Below are 13,276 nucleotides of genomic sequence, written 5' to 3' on the forward strand. Positions count from 1 at the left end.
AACAAAAGAGGCAATGGATACAATCAACATGCCATGTAAGCAAGAAGTAAATACAAGGAAAGAAAAACAAACTATACAGCTTAAAGTGTAAGCCATGTACAGCCATGTAAAGTGTAAGAAGCGGTTGATAAAGGGAAAAAAAATTCACATTTGGATGTGCCGTGTAATGTACAAACAATATCGAGTGCAATGAATATTAACATCCAATGGACAGACGTGTGCAAGAACTGAGCACAGAAAAGTAAAAAAGAACATACAGACACCGGCGGGTGTTGAAGAAGTTGAGGCATGGCAATACGTCATTGATAAATTTTTGAGGAACGCTCAGCTAAGACGACCAGAATACGTTCATCATTCCGATAATGACTCGAGGTGCAATTCAAGTGCTGATGCGAATGAGCGCACAGATTGTGAGCAAACGCTGTCACTTGGGAGGGAATTCCACAGATCTACTGCTAAAGGAAAAAAAAGAGTATTTTAGTGTGCTACAACACGAAAAAAATGGTCTAATACATTTATCATGGTTAGTTCGACTGGAGTGACGTCCGGGGGGGCACCAAGTAGTCTGATTTTGTTAAGTTTATCAGCTCATGGTAAAGAAAATAAAGGAACTTCAAACGGGCCAACTTCCTCCGACCCGCAAGTGTTGGTATGCCTTCTTGTGTGTGAAGCGCAGTTACGCTGTCGTACCTTGAATACTTTGTGTATATGATCCGGAGCACCCTGCTTTGGATCTTTTCTATTGCCAAGTTTAAATATTTTTGATGCGGTTTCCATACTATGTTGCCATATTATAATATCAGCCTAACGAGGGTGTTATAAGCAGTTAATTTCACCGAGATGGGGGCTGTCGCTAGCTTTCTTCGTAAGAATTCGAGTTGTTTGAGCGCGTCCCATTTCAACGATCTTGTTATTGTGACACCTAGATATTTGACTGAGTCAACTCGTTCCAAAGAAGTATTAATTTATATGTAAAATTTAAGAGCTCTTTTTTACGTCTTACAGTCATACACATAGTTTTAATTTGCATTCCCCATTTTTTGCACCAGGTAACAATGTTTTGTAGAGACTTGTTAAGCTTTGTCTGTTCGACTGTCTTAACAGGTGCGTAAATGACGCAGTCGTCTGCAAAAAGCCTTATTGTAACCCCTGGTTCCATACATGTATACACGTCGTCAATATATACAAGAAACAGAGTTGGCCCCAGAACTGATCCCTGTGGCACACCAGAAATAACATCAAGATAGTCTGCTTCAGCATTATTTACGCAAACAAACTGGGACCGATTCGAGAGGTAGGCTTGGGATTAATACCAATTGATTTGAGTTTGAAGATTAGCAAAGTGTGTAGAACAGGGGGGGGGGGTCAAAAGCCTTTGAAAAATCTATAAAAATTGCGTCAGCTTGCAGTCTTGGCTCGGTTATTGCAGTAAAGTCGTGTATCATTTCTAAAAGTTGAGTTACAGTTGAAAGCCCTTGCCTGAAGCCGTGTTGTCTAAAGTATAATGGGTTATTTTCTTCCAGATAAGTAACGATAGCCTTATTTATTATATGTTCTATTAGTTTGCAGCATGTGCTGGTTAGGGATATTGGCCTGTATGTGTCTAGAAGCTGCTTGTTTCCACCTTTGTCAATTGGCACGACCTTTGTGCACAACCAGTCTGCGTGAAGCACTGCCGTTTCAAGTGATGCACTGAACATTTTATACAGGAAGGGGGACAACTGACCCGCGTATCGCTTGAGGAAAGTGCTTGATAAATTAACAGGGCCAGGTGATTTTTTAACGTCTATTTGTAGCACCCGCGTATCGCTTGAGGAAAGTGCTTGATAAATTAACAGGGCCAGGTGATTTTTTAACGTCTATTTGTAGCAGCAAATTCAAAATGCCGGGCTCTGTTATCAAGATATCAGGCATTGCTGATTTGTACTCTGACAAGGGCATATTAGGGACGTGGGCACGGGAGAAGACCAACTGAAAATATGTATTGAATGAGTTATCGATAGTATGCGCATCCTCAACCTCTATACCGGCAATGTCCAATTTGCTTGGAGCACTTTTCGGTTTTGACAGATACCGCCAGAATTTCCGAGGCTGATTCGTCATGAAGTCAATTTAAGTATTTGAAAAAAAGTCATCTCTCGCACTTCTTAAGCTTTCTTTCAGTTCTCGTGAAAGCTGACTAACCATAGTGGAATTATATTTTTTCTTGCGCATCTCTTGCACCCTTCTTTTCAGGTGTATGATAGTTCTTGTAATCCACGGCGTTCTCCACTTAATTTTTTTGAGCTTGGTAGGAATAAAACTACCTTCACAATGTACAGTCCCACCTTTTAATTTTAACCATAGGTCGTTGGCATCCGACGTGTTATCATCAAAATCATCTTCCACAATTCCTAAAAAATCAGTGATGCTTTCATCATTTACCCTTGTGTAATCCTTAACCGCTATTCTGGTGTCAGTACCAGGGTGCCTTGCACCCGTGCCAAGATCGTCAACCATCAATAAAAGTTGTGAACCAAGGCGCTGTGGTGGTGAGTAGCTTGAGCAGCGGCTATGGATTTGTTGCCATTAAAATACTATAATGTACGTACATGCGTACGACAGTCATAGTTAACTAAGTTTTCCACTGATGTAGCTTGTGGATGCTTCAGTGTCTTCATCATATTAGGTTGTCATCTGTCCTTGTCTATCAAAACCTGAAAAACTGATATGCTTTATTGCAGTACTTGAAGAATGCATGCAGATGAAACACGTTTTTAATATGACCATGCGATCGAGTAGGAACTGGCATTCACACACCTAGGATATACTGTCCAGAACAGTGCAAGGTCCCTGTGGCGCTGCAATCCATGGTTGCCAGAGCATGTCTTTCACATGTGCATACATCACAGGCCCTGCAGCGAACGGCACTGTATGACTTCCACGTAAAACATGGCGGCAAGATGGTTCCATTTGCGGGCTATGCGATGCCCGTGCAATACAGCAACCTGAGCCTCAGCGCCTCGCATCTGCACACCCGGCGCCATGCAAGCCTGTTTGACGTCTCACACATGCTGCAGAGCAAAGTGCATGGCCCAGACAGGGTGCGCTTCGTTGAGTCGCTCGTGGTCTCCGACATTGAAGGTGCACACTTTTTATTCACCTCCTGCCCTTCTCTCCTCTGGGCAGGAATTAATTTTGATGAGAGTGAATGGAGATCGATTACTGTTATTGTTCACATTCTTGTTTGTAGTAGACATGGAATAGTTGCTTGGCAGCATATAAGAGATTATTTGTGCCAGTATTGATGCAGTAATCTGCAGTATGAGCTGACTTTTAAGTTTAAAAGATTTAATATTAGAAAATAAAAGCTGCAATGCAAACTTGTAAAATGTTTTAGAGCCCATATAATGGCAACTGAGAACAGTAGTCTATAGACCATTTGCACCGGTGTTGCACAGTATCACATTGCCTAAAAATTTGTCACTACAGATTTTCTACCTGTGATACAAACGTAATTTATAAGCATACCCTCAGTCTAAATACAGGTAGCATAATGATAGAATGAAATTAGTAAGATTTATAGTCACAGTGAGCTGTCAAAGATGAACTTGAAAGCTACAATCTTTCTATATTTGTGTGCAAGAAAGTGAGTTGAAACTTTTTTGTAAATATTTTTGCAATATATTATTTTGTAAAAGTAGGAAATGTTTGCACAACGCTGACAACAGGCCAAAAAGCAAAGAAAGATATACATTTAATTTAAAAAAAAAGTAAATAACAATATTTTGTTGCTCATCTTTAAAGCACTAGGAGAGAGAGTGACTGAAAAATGTCAAGAAGCGAATGTAGAGCTGCTTGACTTGTGATATTTTTCTGATCACTCACTGTGGTAGTGTGTTTACAATAAAAAAGAAAGGTGTGACTGTTGATCAGCTAGGTTTATTGTGCTGCTCATGCATCTAGAAAAAAAAAAGTGTTACATTGCTCATGTGTTGTATCTTTGCTGGCCTTGCAGGCTTGACAGAAGATTTAGGTACGCTGACAGTGTACACCAATGAGAAGGGTGGTATCATTGATGACCTCATAGTGAACAAGACCAAGGATTGGCTGTACGTTGTTTCCAATGCTGGCTGCAGGGACAAAGACTTAGCCCACGTCAAGGTGTGTACCCACCTGCAGTTGCCCTGCAAGCTTGAGATGTTATTATTTCGTGGCCTTTTGAGTATGTAACTTGTTGCATTCATAAGGGAATGAGTGTACACAAATCCCGTGTTTAATGGTGAGTTTCTTTTTTTTTCTACATATTTTTTTTTTCGTTCTTGATCATCACATTGGAGTGTACTATGCCTTGCTGCTACCCGTTTGCAAAGTGAAATAGGCCAGGGCTCCCAAAAAATAACAAGCTTAGTCAAAGTCGCATCCTAAGTTTAGTATAATCAGCTAGCTGTGTGTTTGACATGTCAGTAATCTGCGATCAGGCACTCAGTCTGGACCTGCCGAAGTTTATCACATTCTGCACAGGCTGCTTACATCGCTATGCCACAGAGAGATGCACAATAATGTGCGCATCTGCATGCGGCTGACAAAGTAATTTGGAAGTTGGTGTCCTTAGCTAACATGTACAGGTATCATAGGAATCTGTTGCAGTAATACTCATGCTTGGGCTACTTGGTACATAGTTAATCTATATGCTATAGCACAACAAAGATGAGAACACGAAGACACTTGAAATGTACACCACAAGCGCCAACTTCCAACTAAGTTTATTCCGGAAACGGCACACAAGTAATTTCAAAATCCACTCAATAGCATTAAGTTTTCCTTACTGATTATCATTGACAGGTGGCTTGCTACACATACAAGTGCTACAAATACAGATTTTTTGAAGCATATTCTTTTAGGGTGTCAATTTCACTTTGCATTAAATGGATGGATGAAATACTTATTCATTTTTCTTCACTGTTTCTGATAAAGAATGGCTTTGTTTTCATGCTTTTTGAGAATGCCATGTGATCTTGATAAGGAGAACAGCTGCAAGTTTGGTATTTGTAGCATACATTTCGTGTGTCTTCATGTCCTCGTCATTTTCACGCCACAGCATTTAGATTAGCCATAAAAACTGTCTCACTAAAGCACCAGTCATATAGGTAGAATGCAATCCCCGGTTTTCCCGCACACCTAAATATGTAAAAGCAAATAACTTGCATGCAGGTGATTTGGTTCAACACAGCGGCAGGTCAAAGGATGCAGCAAGGGGTGATGCCCTCAACAAAAAAAAAAAAAAAAAAAAAAAAAAATGAAATGCTGACTCTGAAATGCTGAAATGACACAGAAATACAGTTCCAATTATGGAGCTTTGGTGGCCATTCTGCATAATGCAGCATTGCATTCATATTTATAAGTTCTTTTTTTTTTCTAGTTTTGAAAGCAGCCCTCTTCCAAACAAAAAAAAAAAGGGGGGGGGGGGGGGGATAAGACGTGCATGCATGCACTGAATGAACTTTGAACAGTTGAATAAAGCTGTGGATAGTTTTGCTCATTATATCCACTGTGCTCATCTTTGCTCTTTTGTACTTGTTCTAGCATTGCAGTGCAACTTTCACATTGTTGAACAGGCAATGTCACAAATTCTCTGGCCATCATTACGCATTGAAAGTTGGTGCAATTTGGTGGCAACATTGCCAGTACATAGTGATCATTTGATGGTGCAGGAAGTTTGTGTTATTTTGTGTCATTGAATGAAGTCAATTAACCTTTTACCACTTACGTATTTACGCATTCATCATATATGATACACATAGAACAACTTCTAGCGTAATAGAATCAAAAAGAAAGAGAACTCTACATATTTACCTAAAATTTATGTCCTCTATAGTATTGAAATACTTAGCGACTGTAGCACCAGAAATATTGTTCAGTAATTATCTTTTTCCTTAAAAAAATTGTGACAGCAGCTTGTCACTAAGTGTGAAAGAGTTTGCATATAAACAGGTTGTTAACACAATTACTGCATTCCAAATCAGTGCACAAAAATTTCAGGGTGTTTGATGGCTGCTTATCATTTTACTGTGATGTTTATATCGAAAAAGACATTCTGGCGGTACTGTGAGGCAAGCATTAATTGCTGTATCGTATATGATATAGCATGAAGTTATCCATTGTTTGTGAAGGGGGGAGCAGAGATTTCTTTCCTTGAGAAAGAACAAATTTGGTTGCAAAATGTAATGTCTCTAGAGGCTATGCAGTTTCTTAGCATCATTTGATGCAGTAATTTACATTCCATCGCACAACCTTGGAATATAAAGAAGAGCAGAGCTAGCTGCAGCCATCAAATGTTAAGGTTTTGTTTACTGACACTGTTGAACCAAATGCAGAGAAAATGGTCTAAGTGTATCTGCCCGGCCCTTAAAAAAAACTACGCAAAATATTTGTATGATGGTTTCTGTTGCCATGGCAAGTTCTTGGTCTCTTTTGTTTCATCTATATTATACTTGTTTCAAAAGGCTGTATGAAATCTTTCCACAATCATTTGTTTATGTAATCTGATCGTGGTTATTGTGTCTTTCTGTATGATTTTTTTTTAACAGCGTATGTAAAATGCTTGCTTTCTGTCAACCGCTACGAAGCTGCCCTGTGTATGAGGTGGCCAGGTTCCCATCAAGCTGCAACCTGTAGCTTTTTCACTTGGTCATCCTCGCAACTTTGTTGCGTAATAAATTCAATTCAATTCAATTATCTGTGATGATTAGGCCAGAAAATGAAAATTCCAGCAGTGTTTGCATAGTGTATGTAGGGCATTCCATGTTACAAGGGCTAATCACAATACCTGCAACAAATAGCTCTCTGAGAAAGAAACAAGGTTTTCCGTCAGCTTGCATGCAGATTCTAAAGACTATGGAAAGCTATAATTGACATAAAACCAAGGCCTATAAGTGATTCAGCCTAGATATTGAGGCTATCAAATAGTTAGTGAGGCTTGACATCATCAAATTTTTAGCTGAAGCTTGGAGAAATATACTTCTTTCTTTTAAAGCAATGTTTCCAGCTTTTCAATGGTTTCCATATTTTTTGCAAGTCTTCTGCAATTCAAATGTCTGTCTCTGTAGCCATAAAATATACCCACAACTACATGGTGTATCATATATGATACGCAACAACATTGGCTCGTAAAGTCGCAACCATACACTTTGTTGGGAAATTGAGGTTTGATTAGGCATATCTGGCCTAAGCAAAAGCTCATCAAATATTTTTGCAACCTAAAATAAAAATTTATGCAGCAGGGGGTAATTGCACTCCTCCCCTCGTCTTCCACCCTGTTACCCATGTGCACGCTGAACAAAAACAGCATTCTTTGCAAACACCAAGAAAAGCTGTGCTTAAACTGATTCCCATGGTGCATGGGATCTGCACTTTTTTTTTTTTTTCTCATGCTTACGTTCTCTTGGTTCTCACATGTGTGCTGGCCTGTGTCCTTTGCAGTGCCTTTTGTTTTTCCCATTGTGAAATCAGAACATTTATTTTTCTTTTCACTTTGTTTCAAAACATGATTGCAGTAGCCCATGTGGATCATACAGCAGGCTTGTTGATCCGTTGTTTTTTGGGTAGCAGGGATCTACGGGTGGCGTCATGAGATTTCTCCCTACAGTGATGAACTCGAGTGTGGTCAACCACTTTGTTTTAGACTGTTTCATCTTGTAGATACAAAGTTTCTACTCAAACTTGTTTGCTTCCTTGTTAGACAACACACTTATGCAGCTTTACAGTGTCAATTTGATGCCCTGTTATACACTTCATGACATTGAACACACTCAACGACATGCCTACATGTGTACTATTGGGAGGGGGAACATCAGCTTGGTGGACTCAATGGTGTGCCTCATTGACTGAGGGAGAAACATGCTCTAGCACATGGGAGTCTCCCTTTACCAGTCGGTGAGGCAGGAGAGCCCTAACAGTTTTACCGCGCTCATCACTGTGCAGGCCAAGCTGGCAGACTTCCAGGCTGCGGGAGGTCAGGCCACCCTGGAGCTCATGGACTCGTGGTCTCTGCTGGCCCTTCAGGGTGCGCACAGCTAAATTTAACTGTACAAAGCAACTGCACAACTCATATCCTAAGCTGCAAAGACCATAAGAGTAGCTTGTTGGACGAGTTGGTATATTGTAGTATTACATAAGGGTATGCCAGCAAATGGAAAGGAAAACTGGAAAAAATCATGAGGCAAGACAGAGGAAGGAACAGGAAGCGTAGATCAAGATGGAGGCAGGAGAGAAGACATACATGGGTGCAGACTTGTAGCTGATGTTTAATTTAAAAAATATGAATACTGTACTGAGCGTTGCATAAATAGCAGTGCCATGCAGAAATTACAGAGAAGAGTGGTTAAACAGAACAAGTAAACAAATCTAATGAATCAGTAAATGGTCACAGATGGCAGTCTTGAAAACCACAGGATGGAGACGATGAAGCAGGAAGGCAATTCCAGTCTTGGCGTGTTTTAGAAATAAAAGCTTCAGAGTGTAGGTTGCTCTTGCGCCACTTTTGCTTAAAAGCCAAAGTGCACATTGTCTGCAGTGATGCCACTCAAAAAATGTCAATTTTGGTGAAAGGAACCAATAGTGCATGCTATCTATCATCACTATGGTGAAATGTTCCTTTCACCGTAGCAATGACCGATGGTGCCACTGTTGCATTGCACCAAAATCAAGATTTTCTTTTTATAGGAATCACTGTGGACAAGATGCATTTCGGCTTTATTGTGAACGAAACAGGCACATGATGCTTGCAAATGTGGCAATAAACTGAGCTCACAGCCATAGCCTCCTATATTTTTTCATGCCCGCCGAGTGGCAAGCAGAGCAAGGCGCTCCGCCCGTACCTTCTAGTTCATGCGCTCGCCACCACGCCGCGCTTCCGCCCCATACCCAGAGCAGACGACGCGACTACTTTGTTGCGCGCGTGCTTGTGGAGAGAAACTTGCGCTCGTATTAGAGATGGAGCTGTGAAATAAATGCGCAGGTTGCACTGGTGTTTGTTCATGATGTACAGGGGTGATGGGAAGAAACGCAAACAGTGCGGCGCGATGTTTTCATCCTGCTATGACCCTGGTGGAAATAAAAAGATGGTAGAATAGTTTTATTCTAGTGGCTTCTAGTTATCATGCAGGCTGCAACCACTCGAAAAGAAATGCGAAATATCAGATAATGTAGGTGCCGCACTGTTCGCGTTTCTTTCCATCCCCACAGTACATTGAAAGCAAGCAACACGAGACATATTGTGAAAACTGGACCTTTCACTTAGGCCCCCAGCTGTGAGATCAAGCTCACAGTTTCAGGGTCTTTCGTGACAGTGGCTTTATTGCGAACACTTTGGCGACGTCTTGTTTGTCTGTCGCTTTCAGAGCGAAATTGGTGAATATTGGGCGAAAGAACTTCGTAAGCAACAATTTGAGCAAATTCTCTTGGTGCCCTGGCTTTGAACACATCAAAGCTTTGTGCTCGCGGAGGATTTCGGTAGCATTGTTCACAGCCTCCTTTAGAGGGTGATGCATACGCCTTCTTCTAGCTGGAAGAACTTCGACGAACTTCTGTAGTGCGTAGAGAACATCTAGAAGTTGTGCGGACGGGTAAAGAAGTCCACCGCGGTCTTGGTGTTTAATGAGCGAGTCCGATGGTGTCGAGGCGTTTGGCTTTGTTAAGAGCGCGAAGCACTCCACACATTCGAAGTTTTCTCGTACGGCTCTTGCGAGGTAGCCACCAACCATAGCCAATGCGGCCACATCTGGAGTGGGAAGTAGAGGCTTATCTCGGTTTAGTCGCTCTATGAGCTCTCTACGTGCATCTGCAGGGAATTCCTCGCTGGTTTGCTCCCTTGTGTTTTTCTGTTGCGGCAGCGTTGACAAGCAATCACTCTCTTCTGCTGCCATTATGTTGCTTGTACTCGACGCCGATGCGATACCGGTCTTGAGGGTTTTCTCAATGCCTGTGAGCACGGCGCGGACGTCCGTTTGGTCATTTTATCCTGCTGATTTCCTGAGCCAGCCAAAGAACGACTCGATTGGGTCCGATGACATTTTCCTCGTCAAAACGAAGTGAAAAGACATCTCTTCAAGAAGATATCTAATGCACTCAACGTTCGAACGAGTTGTGATCTCATAAGTCTCTTTGGTTAGAAAGTTCTTTGCCAGGCACTGACTTTTGAGAAAGGCCAGGTAGTCGAGGAAGCTTGTCTCCAACCAGATTAGTCGTTCATCGCCTGCAGATTCAAACTGCTTGCAGTCAGCACATACATCAGAAGATGTATGTGCTGGGTACAATTACTCACGTCCATGAGCACGAACCAGCGGTGCACGGTGTCCATAAATTGCACCGTCGGTCCGACACCCGCGAAGCTTGCGTCGCACGTGTGGCCTGCCTGCTCTTGCAAGAGCTTCATAGCAGCTGTCACGGGAGGAGAAAAAACTTGCACTGCTCTCTGCACGTTCATTTTTTCCATATTCGTAGGGAATACGTGCTTTCTCGTCAAAAATGGTACTGGCTTTACAAGGCTGCCTTGCTGCATTCTGTAGAGGCTCTTCAAGTGGTTCGCTGATATTTCGCCGCCTTTTCCGATGTCACGGGACAAAAACTGTGATCGCACGTTTTTGATCAGGTGGCACTGATCGAATGCAAGAAAGAGCTTTCGATTCGGTTTGCCAGAGTGGTCAATGCAATGCTTGAGGCTTCCGTTGCACAGAAGTTGCATCTTGTGGTTGTCTGTGACAATGCGCACGACGAAAAATCCTATTTCTTCAACTTCCTTCAGAACATGTCTCATGAGCATGTGCAGCTCACGGCCAGTGCAGTTTCTCGCGAAAAAGTACGCCATGGGTATTTTGAACGAAACTGAAAGGCCGTTGAGGACTAAACACAAGAGTGAGTTGGCCAACACAGGCTCATTTGTTGTTTCTTTGGGGAAGTTCACACCATAGTCCACTTCGCCGATGAAGGCATCTCTTTGCTTGTGATACAGTAGCCGTTGTTTGACGCGCATTTCGTCTACAATTAAAGAGCATGCCCTCGCATGCAACGAAGGATGAGAAGCGAGTTCTGCAGACAGCCTTTGCTTCACGAGTTCGGTCATGCCAACTACTCCACGTGATGAGCCCATAAAGCGCTCAAGGGTACTTCGACAGGGAAGCCGAAGAATACCTGTGCTCCTTACGTGTTCGTATGCACGAGTCGAGAGGTTACGCAAAACCATAGCATGGCGCACTGTCACTTCAGACCACGTTGGTTTCTTCCTCGCGAAATTCTGAACTTGTTCCACTAATATTGAAGCAGCCAGGTCTTTCTCTTTCGCTTTCTCCACAACTTGCAGGAATGCAGACACATAGCATTCTTCCTTGAGCTTTTGCAGTTCCTGTTTGTACTTGTCGACGGTGTTCTTGAGTCGCTAAATTCGCGCGTTCAAGTCTCGCTCCTTACGTCTCCACTTTCGTTTGTCCATTGCCGAAACCGAGAATAATGACGACACCTGCACAGCTCTGTCCACCTGCACGGTCGAAGTGATGCAGCGCTCACTTGCGCCGTTTTCCAGAGGTAGCGGCAGTTCGGTTGCGGAGCAATCCATCAGTGATAACTCTTGAGAGGCGACGTCGACGGACGGCAAGTCATTGAGAGGAAGCGAAGGAGACTCCAGTTGGCTCTCAACTGCCCTTCGTTTCGGCGGTGGTGTGTTCACTGGCGCAGCTGCCTCACGTTTTCTCACAGACGCGTCGTTTCTCTCTCTATTTTTCGGAGGCTGCAGGTACGCAGGATACTCTTCGAAAATGCTGGGAACAGCGTTTTTTTTGAGTTTGCGAATTTTGCAGCCCTCCTTGAAGTCGGAGGAACCGAAGTGTCGGCTGCATACAGTCGAGTAACACGACGTCGTATTCGGTGTGCAGTCGTCCCGAGAAATGACCTTTAGCCATTTCGCTCACAGTTCCGGATCGCTTGGTATCTCGTGGACCGATATGCCCGGCGTCCGTTGCTTGCTCGAAGACTTGCAGCGTGGTACGCAGCAGTACGGCATCTTGTCGGGCGCAGGGCACCCCCCAACTGATTCCACACTGCGGATAGAAAACCAAATCGGTATGTCGAAAGTAATGCAGCATGAAATATTGTCACGTAGGTGACGGTGAGCTGCCTGGCACACAGGTAGACAAAAAAGTAACACTGCGTCGACGATGAACTTAAAATAGAATTTATTGGGCGAACTTGTGCCCCTAAAGCAAGCGCGCCTACGGCGTTCGTCGGACTCTGGCAGCACGAGTGGTGGACCCGTATTTATACCCTCTTGCGTGCAAGATCGAAACGCGTCAAGCGACGCCGCTCGCATCGGCAGCAACGCCGCTCGTGTCGGCAGGAACGCGAGGCGGAGCTCGCGTATGGGGTGTGGGGTGCGAGCGCCTCTTGCGGAGAAAGCAGGCGTAAATCGAGGAGGAAGGGGGAGGCCAGCGGATGGCCTCCGCCGCTCCACTGCGCGGGCATTAAAAAATATAGGAGGCTATGTCACAGCAAAATGCTTTGTCCGTCGTCTATGCGAAGTTTGAGTGGAAATCAGCCAGTGGTTTAGCTGAAAGAGTTGTGTATATCTGGTGCTTGTATTTCTGCAACATTCAGTATGTAGGTAGTTATGCGATACATGCCTCTTCTATCTTGAGTGAGAACTCAGTCTTAAAAACCAAGAAATTAACTAGAAAATGAGGCAACAAAAATGAATTGCAAGACCTTTGTCTTGAATTCTGCAAAAAAAAAAAGAATTCATTCCATATTGCCAACACAATTCCATATTGCCCAGCTAGCTATTTTACTGCAGCTGTAAAAGCTACAGGCCTGTTATTGACTGGTCATTTTATTTCATGTCCTCCTTAAATTTACGTTGCAGGATTCATAAGGAAGTATCGCCCAAGCAATTCCCACCTAGGATTCACAATTTTAATGCTTGTGCTCCACTTTGGTTATGAGCTAATAGTACCAACATGCATGGAAATTTCAGCCGTGCAATATGAAAGTAGAAAGAGGCATATCTGATAGCCTGTGTAACTTGCTGTCACCTTAGTTCTGGAGGAGGAAAGCTAGTGACAAAGTACAGATATAGCACATTACGAACAAGGATGAGAGAAAGTCAAAGTCAAGTCGTAGAATTGTCAAATTAATTTGACTTTGAAAGTAAAGGTGGATTTGATGACAGAAAGAGACCAACTTTACACACATGGTGTGTCATTTTTCTCTTTCCGTTGTCCTTGCAGTCTCTAACATGTTCATAATCTGT

At 42.9% G+C, this 13,276-nt stretch overlaps 1 protein-coding gene across 1 annotated transcript in view; it reads left to right on the forward strand.

Annotated features, from left to right (window-relative positions):
* The window catches only part of LOC119431506 (aminomethyltransferase, mitochondrial), a 28,692-nt gene that overhangs the window by 982 nt on the left and 14,434 nt on the right, over window positions 1–13,276 (forward strand). Inside the window, exons 2-4 of the mRNA XM_037698989.2 lie at window positions 2,892–3,123; window positions 3,998–4,143; window positions 7,963–8,044. Coding sequence (XP_037554917.1) covers window positions 2,892–3,123; window positions 3,998–4,143; window positions 7,963–8,044 — 460 coding nt within the window. The remainder of the gene's footprint in view (window positions 1–2,891; window positions 3,124–3,997; window positions 4,144–7,962; window positions 8,045–13,276) is intronic.

Source organism: Dermacentor silvarum, chromosome 10 (assembly GCF_013339745.2).
Source record: "Dermacentor silvarum isolate Dsil-2018 chromosome 10, BIME_Dsil_1.4, whole genome shotgun sequence".
NCBI classification, from domain to species: domain Eukaryota; kingdom Metazoa; phylum Arthropoda; class Arachnida; order Ixodida; family Ixodidae; genus Dermacentor; species Dermacentor silvarum.